Source organism: Mytilus edulis, chromosome 9, assembly GCF_963676685.1.
Source record: "Mytilus edulis chromosome 9, xbMytEdul2.2, whole genome shotgun sequence".
Taxonomy (NCBI): Eukaryota; Metazoa; Mollusca; class Bivalvia; order Mytilida; family Mytilidae; genus Mytilus; species Mytilus edulis.
The window spans coordinates 9,755,551-9,771,446 of NC_092352.1; the positions used below are offsets into that span (position 1 = coordinate 9,755,551).

Here is a 15,896-nt window from a genome sequence, read left to right on the forward strand (position 1 = left end):
TGGAGTTATGAGATGTTTACGAAAAATTTGCCATAACAAAGGAAAATTCTGAATTCTAAGGAGCTGCAGTGTTCTCCCTAGGACCTTTTAGCATCATGGTAATGCAATGCAATATTTCTGAATGTGATGCTATCTGAATTGATTTTCTTATAGGTTGTGTTATGGATGTGACGCTATAACTTTTAGAAACAAGATGGTATTTAAAATTTTCTTTTTTACCAGGATGCTATATGAAATATCTAGAGAGAAAACTGGAGCTGAATGAAAACTTACAACAAAAGAAATTAGTCAATGCACTCAATAAACAAATTGTGAATGCATTGGAAACTGAGAATATAGAGACTGAATCAACCACACAGTTTCAGCAAAAGGTCAACTGAAATAAAATGATTGTAAGGTACTGTAGCACTATGACTTCATTTCCATGGATTCTTGATAATGCTATTTAAAGTTTTTATCTTCATTAGACTCAACATAAAATTCAATCATGATCAATAAATCAGGAAAAACATTCCAATGTGTGCCCTCTTGTTTTGCCATTGGGCTGCTGTCTCATTTATATATATACTGTACCCCACATCTACATTCATTTACTGATGAGTGTTCAATTAATTCAAAAGTTTAAAGTGCCCTGCAGAATAATTCTGCATATTAAAAAATGTTGATGTGAAACAATGGATACACTTAAGACAAAAAATCTACAGGGCTAAAACAATATTTCCACCTCCAGGTAGAACTAGTTCCAGTAAATTTTAGCACAGAAATTTATTTCCCGAGCCATAAGGGTACATAAAATGGCTTTGGTTTCATATTAGAAAAATTTATATTGTTGTTAGAATGTGTTTCCTCTTTAAAACAATCCTATATAGTAGAAGTAAGTGATGGATGAAATGATTTTGCTAAAAAAAACATATTTAAAATTTGAAGGAACCAAAATCAGCATTTCACAGGTCATTTTATTAATTTTTTCTTACAATTTTTTTTAAATTTTGTAAAGTAATATGCCATTTGCTTATTGATAGGTCCCCAGAATCTTGATTGAAAAACTGTAGAGGAGATTAAACAAAATAGTTCACCATCTCTTCCACATTTTTAGCTCACCTGGCCTAAAAGGCCAAGTGAGCTTTTCTCATCACTAGGTGTCCGGCGTCCGGCGTCTGGCGTCGTCGTCGTTAACTTTTACAAAAATATTCTCCTCTGAAACTACTGGGCCAAATCAAACCAATCTTGGCCACAATCATCATTGGGGTATCTAGTTTAAAAAATGTGTCCGGTGACCCGGCCAACCATCCAAGATGGCCGCCATGGCTAACCATTCACTATCGTAGGTGGGGCATAAAAATGTTTGAAGAAATTTTCTTTTTTATTTATGAAATTTCAAATGAGAAAAATTGAACCCAATTTTTTTAATCACATCCCCCTTTCCCTTATTCCAAAACTAATCTCAATTAAAATTTCTAATGGAGTTTGCAACAATAACTACTCATTTAAATACATCATAAAATATTAAGATGTAAAAAAAACTGCTTGTTATCACTGAATGTTATTTATTATAATTTATCAGTTGGTAGTAAAAAGTGAATTTGATTCTGGCCAAAGAAAGATAACTCCAATTAAAAAAAAATCTTGCTATTGCACAATATTTTGCAATTAGATATTTCTTGCTTACTATTCTGGACAAAGAAAGATAACTCTAATTAAAAAAAAATTTGCTATTTCACAATATTGTGCAATTAGATATTTCTTGCCATTGCGCAATACTGTGCAATTGAAAAGACTTGCTATTGCACAATACTTAATATAATAATTTTAGATCCTGATTTGGACCAACTTGAAAACTGGGCCCATAATAAAAAATCTAAGTACATTTTTGGATTTAGCATATCTAAGAACCCCAAGATTTCAATTTTTGTTGAAATCAGACTAAGTTTAATTTTGGACCCTTTGGACTTTAGTGTAGACCAATTTGAAAACAGGACCAAAAATGAAGAATCTACATACACAGTTAGATTTGGTATATCAAAGAACCCCATTTATTCAATTTTTGATGAAATCAAACAAAGTTTAATTTTGGACCCCGATTTGGACCAACTTGAAAACTGGGCCAATAATCAAGAATCTAAGTACATTTTTAGATTCAGCATATCAAAGAACCTAACTGATTCATTTTTTGTCAAAATCAAACTAAGTTTAATTTTGGACCCTTTGGACCTTAATGTAGACCAATTTGAAAACGGGACCAAAAGTTAAGAATCTACATACACAGTCATGACAGTTAGATTCCGCATATCAAAGAACCCCAATTATTCAATTTTGATGAAATCAAACAAAGTTTAATTTTGGACCCTTTGGGCCCCTTATTCTGTTGGGACCAAAACTCCCAAAATCAATACCAACCTTCCTTTTATGGTCATAAACCTTGTGTTTAAATTTCATAGATTTCTATTTACTTATACTAACGTTATGGTGCGAAAACCAAGAAAAATGCTTATTTGGGTCCCTTTTTGGCCCCTAATTCCTAAACTGTTGGGACCTAAACTCCCAAAATCAATACCAACCTTCCTTTTGTAGTCATTAACATTGTGTTTAAATTTCATTGATTTCTATTTACTTAAACTAAAGTTATTGTGCGAAAACCAAGAATAATGCTTATTTGGGCCCTTTTTTGGCCCCTAATTCCTAAACTGTTGAAACCTAAACTCCCAAAATCAATCCCAACCGTTCTTTTGTGGTCATAAACCTTGTGTCAAAATTTCATAGATTTCTATTAACTTAAACTAAAGTTATAGTGCGAAAACCAAGAAAATGCTTATTTGGGCCCTTTTTGGCCCCTAATTCCTAAAATGTTGGGACCAAAACTCCCAAAATCAATACCAACCTTCCTTTTGTGGTCATAAACCTTGTGTTAAAATTTCATAGATTTCCATTCACTTTTACTAAAGTTAGAGTGCGAAAACTAAAAGTATTCGGGCGCCGGACGACGACGACGACGACGCCGACGTGATAGCAATATACGACGAATATTTTTTCAAATTTTGCGGTCGTATAAAAATAGAACATAGGGGTAAAATGCAGTTTTTGGCCTATAACTCAAAAACCAAAGCATTTAGAGCAAATCTGACATGGGGTAGAATTGTTAAACAGGTGAAGATCTATCTGCCCTGAAATTTTCAGATGAATCGGATAACCCTTTGTTGGGTTGCTGCCCCTGAATTAGTAATTTTAAGGAAATTTTGCTGTTTTTGGTTATTATCTTGAATATTATTATAGATAGAGATAAACAGTAAACAGCAATAATGTTCAGCAAAGTAAGATTTACAAATAAGTCAACAAGACTGAAATGGTCAGTTGACCCCTTTAGGAGTTATTGCCCTTTATAGTCAATTTTTAACCATTTTTCGTAAATCTTAGTAATATTTTACAAAAATCTTCTCCTCTGAAACTACTGGGCCAAATTAATCCAAACTTGGCCACAATCATCTTTTGGGTTAGTAGTTTGAAAAATGTGTCCTGTGACCCGGCCATCTAACCAAGATGGCCACCATGGCTGAAAATAGAACATGGGGTAAAATGCAGTTTTTGGCTTATAAATCAAAACCCAAAGCATTTAGAGCAAATCTGACACGGGGTAAAATTGTTTATCAGTTCAAGATCTATCTGCCCTGAAATTTTCAGATGAATTGGACAACCCGTTGTTGGGTTGCTGCCCCTGAATTAGTAATTTTAAGGAAATTTTGCTCTTTTTGGTTATTATCTTGAATATTATTATAGATAGAGATAAACTATAAACAGTAATAATGTTCAGCAAAGTAAGATTTACAAATAAGTCAACATGACTGAAATGGTCACCTGACCACTTTAGGAGTTATTGCCCTTTATAGTCAATTTTTAACCATTTTTCGTAAATCTTAGTAATCTTTTACAAAAAATCTTCTCCTCTGAAACTACTGGGCCAAATTAATCCAAACTTGGCCACAATCATCTTTTGGGTTAGTAGTTGGAAAAATGTGTCCGGTGACCCGGCCTTCCAACCAAGATGACTTTATTTAATATCTGAAATTATTATAAAACATTCATTCCATAAAATTCAATAGTTTAATCCATTTACTGAAATTTAGCTGTTTTATATAATTTACTGTTTTAACCATAAAAGCACAATTATTAAAGAGATTTAAAGTTCTTTTAAGTTTTCTATTGTTACACTTGCATATCACATCTACACATCATTCAAACATGCATTTATTCATAACATTCGTAAATCATGCATACATATAATTATAAGGATAGATAATTAATATATTAGTATAAGAAGAATAACTGACCTTATAAATAGGAAAACCAAACTCCAAATAGAATATAATATTACAATTTACTAGACAATGAAAATGGTGTCCATTACACAAAGTGACCATGTAGAAATGTAAAGTTCCCGCCAAAGAATTTGACCACTAATCAATACCAATAAAACACAATTGAAACACCTGATAAAAGTCACACCTGAGCGAACCTAAAATATACACTCCGTATAGTTTAACCATGCAATAATATAATACTACAGTATTACTTATATATAAAATACATATATCCTAAAATAACACTTTACCACACACTCCCCCCAGCTGTAAAATGACGTCCCGTCATTTCCAACTAGTGGTGGTTGACAATGTCCAATATGGTCCTTGCTGCATCTCTCTCTAATCCAGTTGCTTTAAATAACGGCGTCTGGGCCAAAGACGAGATGTAATCAGCTTTCTGTCGCCACTCTGGAATACTAGTTCGTCCAGCAACAGCCATACTTGTCTCGAACTGTCCAGATCGAAACCAAGCAGGTGGTCTTCGTTCCCTTCCAGAACGTCTGATTTCTACCGGTGGTAATTCGTCAGTATCCTGATGTACATCATCATCATCAATAGTAGTATCTTCTGATGAAATACTCTCAGCATCTTCGGAAGCGCTTCCAGTAGGTTCAGTCTCTTCAATCTGGGCGTCCACAGAAAGACTTGTTACCTCATCACTAATATCTGCGTTAGCATCGGAGTCTTCAGCAAGAGATGATTCGCTGTCCGCTGTTAACACAAATCCAACCTCGGAGTCCTCTGATATAGTTGATGCTGTGTCATCAGCTGAATCCTCCTTGGTTGCATGAACCACTGGTAGTTTCTGTTGCTTACTAGCACGTGGGCGTGGAGTTGGTCTCTGTTTAGTAGTCTGTAACTCTACTGGTTCCTGGTCTCTGATGTAGCCGACTGGAAGAAGTAGGTTTCTATGTAGTTTCTTTGTTTTCCCTTCTCCATCTTCCCGGATAACGGTAAATACAGGAATTTCTTGATTTGGTTGATCCAAAACAACATATGGTATATCTTCCCATTTATCAGCCAACTTGTGTCTGCCATCGAAGTATACAATCTTTACTAATACTCGGTCTCCCTTCTGTATAGAAGCTCCTCTGACTCGAAGATCGTATGCTTCCTTCTGTGTTGCTTGAGTTTTCTTTGATGCTTCTGATGCCAGTTGATATGCGGAAGAAAGTCTATCACGAAGACCTTTGATGTATTTTGTAGCTGGCATCTTGGTGTCTTTGTGAAGTCCAAAAGCTAAGTCAATCGGCAAACGTGGCTGTCGTCCAAACATGAGGAAGTACGGTGCAACTCCTGTTGACTCGTGACGAGTGCAGTTATAGGCGTGAACCATGGGTGCAACGTAAGCTTTCCAATTAGTCTTCTGTTGTCGATCTAATGTACCAAGCATCCCCATCAAAGTACGATTAAACCTCTCTGGCATACCATTTCCCATGGGATGGTATGGTGTTGTTCTGGATTTCTTCATTCCAGTCAAAGTACACAACTCTTTGATCACTTTACTTTCAAAATTCGCTCCTCTGTCAGAGTGTATGCGTAGCGGAATTCCGTAGTGGACGATGTAATTATCAAAGAGTGCTTGGGCAGTAGTTCTAGCTGTTTGATTCCGTGTTGGTATAGCCTGGGCGTATCTGGTAAAGTGGTCCATGATGATAAGCACATCTTCATATCCTCCTTTAGAACGCTCAAGTTTCAGGAAATCAATGCAAACTAGCTCTATTGGAAATCTGGTGGTAATGCTGACCAAGGGTGCAACTTGACTGTTAGCTGGTGTTTTCCTTTTCAAACATCTACTGCACTGTCCTATCCAATCATCAACTGCCTTGTCCATTCCTGGCCAGTAGAATCTGTCACGCAGTAGTGATAGTGTTCTATCCTTGCCTGGATGGCCCATATCATCGTGCAGTGCCTCAAGGACGATCTTTATATGTGCAGATGGTAATACCAGCTGTGATTTCCTGTCATCACTAATCATCACGTCTCTGTATAATACGCCATCTTTGAGAATAAGGTGTTGAAACTGTCGCAAGAGTAATGATGATCCAACCTCTGCTGTTGTAGGTTTCCTTCCTTCTTTAACATATCTCACAAACGGCGCTATTTGTGAATCCATGGCTTGTGCTTGTTTCCAATCGATGATATCTTCATCTTTGTATTCATCTTCATCATCATCAGATTGCACTACATCTGGGTTAACAGCTAAACTCTCGATGAATGTGTTCGGAAGCTGTGAATTACAGATAGCCTGTACGGATTCTATCGATATGACTTCTCCACTATCTGAATCTATACTTTGTGCATCTGGAATTCGGCTGAGTCCATCTGCGTCTCCATTTTTTTTTCCAGGTCGATACAAGATGTTGAAGTTGAAGTCTGCAAGGCTGCTCAACCATCTGTGACCGGTTGCATCGAGTTTAGCCGTGGTCAACACATATGTCATGGGGTTGTTGTCTGTCATGACTGTAAAGTTGTTGCCTAAGAGGTAATCCCTGAACTTCTCACAAACAGCCCACTTCAAAGCGAGGAATTCCAACTTGTGTGGTGGATATCTCTTCTCTGACTTTGATAAACTTCTGCTGGCATAGCTGACAACCCTCAAATGTTCTCCCTGCTTCTGGTACAATACAGCTCCAAGTGCAAATCCTGATGCATCTGTATGTAGTTCGTATGGAAGATTGCTAATGGCATATCCAAGTATAGGTGCTGACACAAGTCGTTCCTTTAGTGTTTCAAACGCTTTGTCTTGTTCGGGACCCCAGTGCCATGGTTTCTGCTCATGTTTCTTTACTTTCTTTTTCATCGGATTTGGCATCAATTCTGTGAGTGGTTTACTGATGTTGCTGAAATGTCGAATGAAGCGACGATAATATCCGACGAATCCGAGAAATCGTCTAACATCTTCAGGACTGGTGGGCTTTGGCCAATTCACTACTTTGGCACGTTCTTTGGCAGAACCTATGAAGAGCATCTGGACAATCTCCGCCTTGTATTTGACAGGATCCGGAAACACAACATGAAGCTTGCACCAGACAAGTGCTCATTTTTCAAGACCAAGGTGAAGTACGTCGGCCATGTTGTTTCAGCGGAAGGTGTGGAGGTTGACCCATGGCTAAAAATAGAACATGGGGTAAAATGCAGTTTTTGGCTTATAACTCAAAACCCAAAGCATTTAGAGCAAATCTGACATGGGATAAAATTGTTTATCAGGTCAACATTTATCTGCTCTGAAATTTTCAGATGAATCGGACAACCAGTTGTTGGGTTGCTGACCCTGAATTGTTAGTTTTAAGGAAATTTTGCTGTTTTTGGTAATTATCTTGAATATTATTATTGATAGAGATAAACTGTAAACAACAATTATGTTCAGCAAAGTAAGATTTACAAATAAGTCAACATGACCGAAATGGTCAATTGACCCCCTTAGGAGTTATTGTTCTTAATAGTCAATTTTTAACAATTTTCATAAAATTTGTAAATTTTTACTAACATTTTCCACTGAAACTAATGGGCCAAGTTCATTATAGATAGAGATAATTTTAAGCAGCAAGAATGTTCAGTGAAGTAAGATGTACAAACACATCACCATCACACAATTTTGTCATGAATCCATCTGCTTCCTTTAATATTCACATAGACCAAGGTGAGCGACACAGGCTCTTTAGAGCCTCTAGTTTTCTATTCAGATGGATTTGCTTAAAATTAACAAAGTATAAGAGCAGTGTATCTTTTGATTGACAAAGTCAGAAAAAAATTCAAAGACCTTCAAAATTAATGTGGCCAATGTCATACATGACCACCAATAAGTTTCAAATGTCATCCCCACAATCATGTCCTCTTTTCCTCAATTCTGATATGATGGAAAGAGTCTTATCACCAAATCTGTATTCACCCTGAGCAACATGACAGGTCCCACTAGTGGAGCAGAATCTACTTTCTCTTCCATAGCACCTGAGATCACCCAACTTTTTGGTGGAGTTGATACATAGTGTTCTATGTAGTGTTTTTGTGGAAAAAAATTGTCTTTTAATGGTCTTTCTAATTTTTTGCCTTGGTGTTCCTGGTTTTTTTTCATTGAGTTTTGAATGTTCCCTTGATATCTTTCACATCTTTTTTCTTATAACACCATTAATGCAGAATGAACAATTTATAATAAATGCCAAAAACAAAACTCTTAATTTAAAACTTCATTCCTGAAAAGTTTGATGTTATGTAGTGCTTTCAGAAGATAAGACCTTGACATATTGCATGATAGTAACAAAGTCTATAAATATCCTCATAAATGCTACCCAATAAGCAGGATTAAGTTGTAACTGTATGTTGTTAACAGGACCGTTATTGAGGACAGAGATAAAATTAGAATAAGAAGTAATTTCTCTGAGAAAGATTCATAATTTGTAAAAGAAGGCTATGATTAAGAAATAATTACTTTTGTCATATGGTATTTTATGTCATTTTATGTAAATTTTATTGCACAATCAAATTATTTATAATGAATATATATCATAAGTTAAAAGTAAGTGGGAAAACATAACGGAGTGTCTGCTATCTTCTCTCCAAATTCTTAAATCTGTTCTCTGAAAAATAAAGAAGATATGAGATTATGGTAATATGTGGCAAATTGTAAGATAGTAATGCAATATGCTTCATCTTGAAACAATCTGTTTCAATCTTTTCTCGTTTGAATTGTTTTACATTGTCATTTAGGGGCCTTTTATAGCTGAATATGCGGTATGGGCTTTGCTCATTGTTGAAGGCCGTAGGGTGACCTATAGTTGTTAATTTCTGTGTCATTTGGTTTTTGTGAAGAGTTGTCTCATTGGCAATCATACCACATCTTCTTTTTTATATTTTATACTTAGTATGTATAAGATAAAGATTCATAGAGTTCGAAAATTTTCTTTGTGTTCAAGTTGACCTGATCCCAAAATACTTTACTCAAAAACCTTTAACCTACAAACCAAAATTTGAATCTGATAAGAACAGATGGATGCATCAACTAGAAATCATTATGCCTCTCTACTATAATAGCAGGGCACAACAAATAGTTAATTGAATTGAACCCTAATATTCATCAATCAAAATTATAACAGTGGTCTTCCCTACATAGAAATTTTCATTTTAAAATAAATAACTTAGGCTGAATATTGATGTGTCTCAAGGACCACCTCCACATACACTCAAAATGCATTGCTTCCTTTTGATACAATTCCTGGAACTGCTCCTTATTTCTCTGTAGTAAATTGGCAGATTAATGCATTTTTAATCAAAAATTTAAATGTGTGTGTACTTACCTAAACGTTTTGAGTAGTTATCTAGTTTGTATGCTGCCTGCTCCAAAGTATTAACACTTTCTTCTATCTGATCAATCTGATCTAGGAATGGCTGTAATTGTTTGTCTAAGTAAATAAATAACAAAATAAATGTACAAATCACTATAATACACAGTACTTTTAAATGTATAGCTTTTTCCAAAACAAAAAGAAATCAATTTAATTAACTGATAGTAATGGCACTGAAAAGAGATAACATGTAATAAAATGGTTAAATGACTGTAAAAATAATGATTATTCATGCATTGTTGTGCTAAGAATATCCTAACCAATAATTGCAAGTACATGTATAGGAAAATAGGTAGTCTGACAGATCTGAAAGGCACTTCCACTTAATATAGTGTATTACCTTCTGACTTTTCTGATCAAATAAGTTTTTATATTTATTGAAAAGTTAAATTAGTATCATATGAAACCCTATGTTTTAATGTTTTTTATGCAGACCGTGTGAGACCCTCATGAGAAGTCAAGGTTGTTTTTAGTTATGTTCTTGATGCCAAAGAAAGGCAACTTTCAAGATTTTGGTAGATTTGCAAACCGTTTCCAGACTTGCTTAACATAGAGCACTTGCTAAAACCAACTACTGGTAAATAATTTAGCAAGTCTTTACTAAATGAAAAAATACTCTTTATGAATATTAACTTATATCTTATGTGTGCTGAAATTTTAGACTAAAAAATATGTGCCATAACTATTAAATTTGTCATTTCTTTTAATAAAAATTAAATTTCGTGCCATCTTCCTTTCTTCAAATCTTGGTGCATATTCCTAATATTTGAAAGATCCTACAATTACAAATCCACACATTCCTCTTAATTATTTTCATAAAAAAAATCATGTGATTGTGTAACGCAGTCACTAATACTTCAGGTTTTTTTAATGTCAAATAAGGAAACTTAGTTCCTGACATTTGCCTGAGATCACCCCCAGTTTTTGGTGTATTTTGTGTTGCTTAGTCTTTAGTTTTCTATGTTGTGTCTAGTGTACTATTATTTGTCTGTTTGTCTTTTTCCTTTTTAGCCATGGTATTGTCAGTTTATTTTCGATCTACAAGTTTGACTGTCCCTCTAGTATCTTTCGCTCCTCTTTTAGTGCAAGAGCATGTTCGAATAACCCCTACAAAGAACTTACATTTATCATTAAGTGTCTGTAATCTTCCAGCAATATCTTCAGCTGTGGATTTCATTTCAGAGTATTTGTTAATGGTAATTCTGTTCATGTTCTCTAGTAACTTATAATCTTCAATGGTCCCTGAAATTATTCAAAATTTCTCATAAAAAAATACTTTACTGTTGCTTTTGGTCTACCAGATTAAAAAATTGGTAGTTTGTAAAAAACCGAGGAGATACAATAGATTTTTTTTCTCATTACAGTGACTTGACTGTTAGTGTTGCTCTCCACTAATTGCAACTCATTCAAAATGTTGACCAAATTGCAATTTGTTTTATAAAATCAAATTGTTCAACTGGTCAGAAATTTGAACCAACTGCTGTAGAAAACCACAGCCAAGTCATGAAAGTGCAAGGTGATAAAATAAAACATACTTACAATCCTATAAGACTTTAACTCCACTTTAATGATGTTGTGACAAAATTAGTTTATCAGTTTGTATAGTTATATTATATTCATTTCCATGCTGAAGGGGAACTGTTTATTTTGAATTGCTATTAAATTGTCCAAACTAAGCTTTCATATAGTTTTTCTTTCTAAAAGTATTCTATATTTATAAGAATCAGACATTATGTGAATTAAAACATTTCATATTCAGTAAAATATGTGTAAAATTGCAATATATGTTTTTAGGAAGTTTCCATGGGGGAGATAATAACTTTTCTTTCAAAAAGTCTTTATTCAAAAGAATAATATTTTAGGTTATCTTCCCTGAAAACTTATCAATAGCATATTGTTATTTCACACATATTTTACTGAATATATGATGTTTTATTTAAAATGATATCTGATTCTTATAAATATAGAATACTTTTAGAAAGAAAAACTATATGAAAGCTTAGTTTGGACAATTTTATAGCAATTCAAAATAAACAGTTCCTCTTCAGCATGGAAATGACTATAATATAACTATACAAACTGATAAACTAATTCTGTCACATCATCATTAAAGTAGAGTTAAAGTCTTATAGGATTGTAAATGTATTTTCCCGCGTTTCGGAGTATAGCGGGAAAATGTTGTCTAAAAGGAACGTTTTATAAGAAAGGTATATATTTTTGGCTGGTTTTTTATGTGTAGTTGTACACGTGGTTACGTGGACCAATCATTTGGATTGTGGTGAAAGCGGGTTTTTAATTTTCATGTGTTTGAAAATCATTCTAGCCGCAGACGTTCAACACTAAACATGTCGGAGCCGGCAGAAATAAACATGTTCATCGACCGAAAAATTAAAGACGCTATGAGCCAGAACCAAAACGAGATACTGCACGGGTAAATGCATTGCTTTGTGTTTGTTATTATTGTAGTGTAGTTAAGACGTATATTTTATTTTATCACCTTGCACTTTCACATTTTGACTGAACAATTTGTTCAATATTCTGACCAGTTGAACAATTTGGTTTAATAAAACAAATTGCAATTTGGTCAAAATTTTGAATGAGTTGCAATTGGTGGAGAGCAACACTAACAGTCAAGTCACTGTAACTACTTTAAACGCCAGAGTACATGTATTTTTTTTTAATTTTGTACGAAGATTTTGGAGCGTATATAAAACATAAAACAGTTAGTAATTTTTTCCACAAATTGCAAGCTTATTTTTCTTTCAGTTGATTGCAGTTGAGAGGTTACAAGAATGTCCTACTAAGTATTACAGAGTAGATACCTCAATAAAATGATATGCTGCTGAGCCAAAAAGTAGGTTATATGAAAATAGTTAATTGTTTTTAATACAAGTTCAAGATTAACAATCACTATTCAAACTTTGGTCAATTCAACTCTTTCACAGTTAACCATTAAATTCTAATTGTACGTATACACAATCATGATAATGAGGATTCACTATTGACAATACAGGTAAAGTTATTGTATATATGTCAGGAAGATATGTGACTACCCTAGATAAACCTATAAATTGCATTTCTTAGAGGGGCTGATGGTCGTAGTGTGAAATGCAGGTGTACCTTTCTAATATCATTTACATCAGACCAATCTTTAGTGATCATGTATACAACATCTAACTGTCTTGTATATCCCATTAAATCATGTTGTATTTTTACAATGTTTCATGTACAATATTTTATCGTCTTCTTTTCTATATATATTTTCTGTAATCTTTCAAAATGTTTCCTCCAGAAATGAACATGTACATGATGTCAACATTTTTCTGTTTATTTCTCATCAGTCATGTAAAATATTTTCACACTTTTTAAATGTTTCTCTACATAAATGACTAATTTTTAATGTTCAAATTTTGTTGTTGCTAAATGTACCTAATCTGTACAACATCTTACCATCTAATTCTCCATGTAAATATTCTGCCGTCTTTTTAAATGTTTCTCTACATAACTGTACCACATCTTCAGGTACCTCTTCTACTGTCTCTTTTGCATCTTAAATATAAATTGATGATAAGTAGCTAAATTAATGCTCAACTTGAAAAGGTAAATTTAAATAATTTGAAGTTAACTTTTTTAAAGTTTTATCGCTGCATCATAACTTAGTTGATCATAACTTGTATTAGTCCAAATAATTATGATGTCTTGAAAGGCTATTTTATTTTTTCAATTTGATGCCTTACTCAAGTTACTGCGCAGTAAGTTGTCAAAGAAAAATTAAAGTACAGGCACTAGACATTGCGTTAATGGACAATAATAATAAAAGAGGGGGCAAAAGATACCAGATGGTTAGTCAAACTCATACTCGGAGTCATAGATCGAAAATAAAATATGGGCATATATAGGTACATGTAGTCCAAATAATTATGACGTCTGGCAAGGCTTTTTCATTTTTTTCTGGGAAACCTTCCTGCGACCCATCCCAGGAAAAAAAAATATTATCCCTGGCGTAGTATATTTCTAGGATTTTGATTGGTTAATGCACGTCGTTACAAAACCCATAGCACCTGGACGTTGCTACCCATTACATCAGGGAAATTCACGCACGTTTTCCTTAGTTCCATGGTTGTTCCTTATGAAATATCTAATTCTGTAGATTATTCATGATGTCTGTATAATTAAATACATAATCCACTAACAATTTAAGCTTATCATGCGATTATTTGCATTCATTTTTAGTAAATGCATCCCTATTCTGCCACATTGTCAATGAATGGGACTTCTGACCTAGCTATGCAAATGACCCACGTTGACGTCACACTGTCTATGATGTAACTCTCACAACTTCAAGCGCCAAATTCAACCCATTTCACTTTCTCTGTCTTTAGATTAAAAACGTCTTATATTTGTCTACCTGTAGGGTTCTACCAAAGGTAGTACCTTACACCTCGTTAAAAATATGTCAAAATCCTAAATTTCAATAAAAGATATGGAAAAAAACGTAACTTTCACGATAAACTTTGTGGTCGAATTTCTCTAAAAATCGCCAGATGTAGACTTAGACCTGGGATAAATTCCTTATCTATGTTCATATCTGTAGATATGGATATTTTAACACCCTCCAATACCCTGTACACAGTTCGGCTGCGCCTCAGGGTGTTAAAATATCCATATCTACAGATATGAACGTAGATAACTTATAATAGCCAAACGTCATAATTATTTGGACTAGGCCAATGGGGAAAAATAGTGTGTACTCTAAAGTGCAATGGGGACGCCAAAGTACGATGATCACGCTAAAGTGCGATGGTCTACGCTAAAGTGCGATGCTTACATACGCTAAAGTCCGATAGTCCGCGAAAGTATAGATGTAAAAACATAGTTTGATTATGACGTTAACAGTCGTTTATACAAACCAAAAAATTATGTACATGCCGGAAGATACATCACGAATATTTGATAAACAACATTTAAACAGGAATGTGCTTGACTTAATTTCAAACCTAACCGGGCTCAGTCGGATAAAACAAATGTGTTTATGTTCGGGTGCTGGAAGAAGGACTTGTGTCTTGCGCAGCATAGTCCTTTGACAACATTTCTATATAGATACAAAATAGTATACGCAGAGGTATCCTGTTTCCTGTATCCTGCTTCTATTTGAAACGAACAGATACTTAAAATCATTGTTTACGTTGCAGTCTACTTAGGGTCCCATTAAAATAATGTCAATTTTATTGAAAATTAACGTCGGTAAAATAGAGGTATTTGTAACTTATGTGACGACGTAAGGGGGTGTTCATAGTAGTGTGTAGCTACGTATACACAAATTAAAACAATATCAATGCGCCCGAATTGTTGAAAAATTCATTTAACAGGACATACAGTATTTTATGACACATAAATGACTTTTTTTTAGTAATTATTACGTGGTTGGTCTTTTACATTTAGAAACAATCACTTAAGCCTGTCGGTAAATTATAACCAAGCCTATCACATATGTTATACCTTAGCATATTTATATACAAGCTTTTGCAAAAAAAGAGACTAGTTTTTTCTAAGTCCATGCACTTTAATCCGGATCGTTCGCCCTGATTACATGTTCGCCCTAGGTTCGTTCGCACTGAGTTTGTTCGCCCTGATAGTCCGTTCGCCCTGGGTTCGTTCGCCCCATATTCATTTATGATATGTATGTTACATCAATGAAGGAAATATAATTATATATATTAAATTATCACTGATTGTTATATAAATTGTCTTTGATGGATTAATAATGAGAATAACATTTTCTCAAATAAAATAGTCAGCTTGGATGGGTAAAATTCAGTTTGAAATATAAAAAATAAAAAAAAGGATGGGTAAAAACACTGATGACTGAAATTCACAGAAACTTATATTTCCTAGTAACGTAATTACATACAAATACAAACTTAGTCCTAAATACCTTGAAATCACAATATAAAAGAAGACCTCTATATTTCTTCCCATTGCCCATATTTTACTATTGGCATACAAAACATCTAACTAAATTGCATGTGGTTAGATACTGAGTCTTTCTGCAGAGTATTATGAAAAAGGCGATGGTGAGGTCGAGATTAATAAATAACTATTTCTTATTTAGTTTGTGTAATTTAGGGAGTTTTTATTTACCCTCTGTCTGATTCATTTCTGAAAAAGTTTCCGTTTCCGACTCTAAATTTAACACACA

The 15,896-nt window shown here is 34.1% G+C and overlaps 1 protein-coding gene across 1 annotated transcript; it reads right to left on the bottom strand.

Moving 5' to 3' along the window:
- Positions 1-8,784: 8,784 nt before the first annotated feature.
- Positions 8,785-15,895, bottom strand: LOC139487612 (biogenesis of lysosome-related organelles complex 1 subunit 2-like). Its single transcript, XM_071272524.1, has 5 exons — positions 15,839-15,895; positions 13,148-13,246; positions 10,820-10,939; positions 9,650-9,754; positions 8,785-8,932 (listed from the first exon to the last, which is right to left on the bottom strand). Exons 1-5 carry the CDS (start codon positions 15,852-15,854, stop codon positions 8,901-8,903), a joined length of 372 nt encoding a protein of 123 aa, XP_071128625.1. The 5' UTR covers positions 15,855-15,895; the 3' UTR covers positions 8,785-8,900.
- Between the last annotated feature and the right edge of the window lies 1 nt (position 15,896).

What these genes read in the sequence shown, in the direction of transcription:
- LOC139487612 (XM_071272524.1), bottom strand. An exon ending in ACAGACACTTAATGATAAAT is followed by an intron (nt 9,755 to 10,819) that starts GTAAGTTCTTTG and finishes TTATTTACTTAG; the next exon opens with ACAAACAATTACAGCCATTC. An exon ending in TAACTACTCAAAACGTTTAG is followed by an intron (nt 8,933 to 9,649) that starts GTAAGTACACAC and finishes TTTATTTTTCAG; the next exon opens with AGAACAGATTTAAGAATTTG.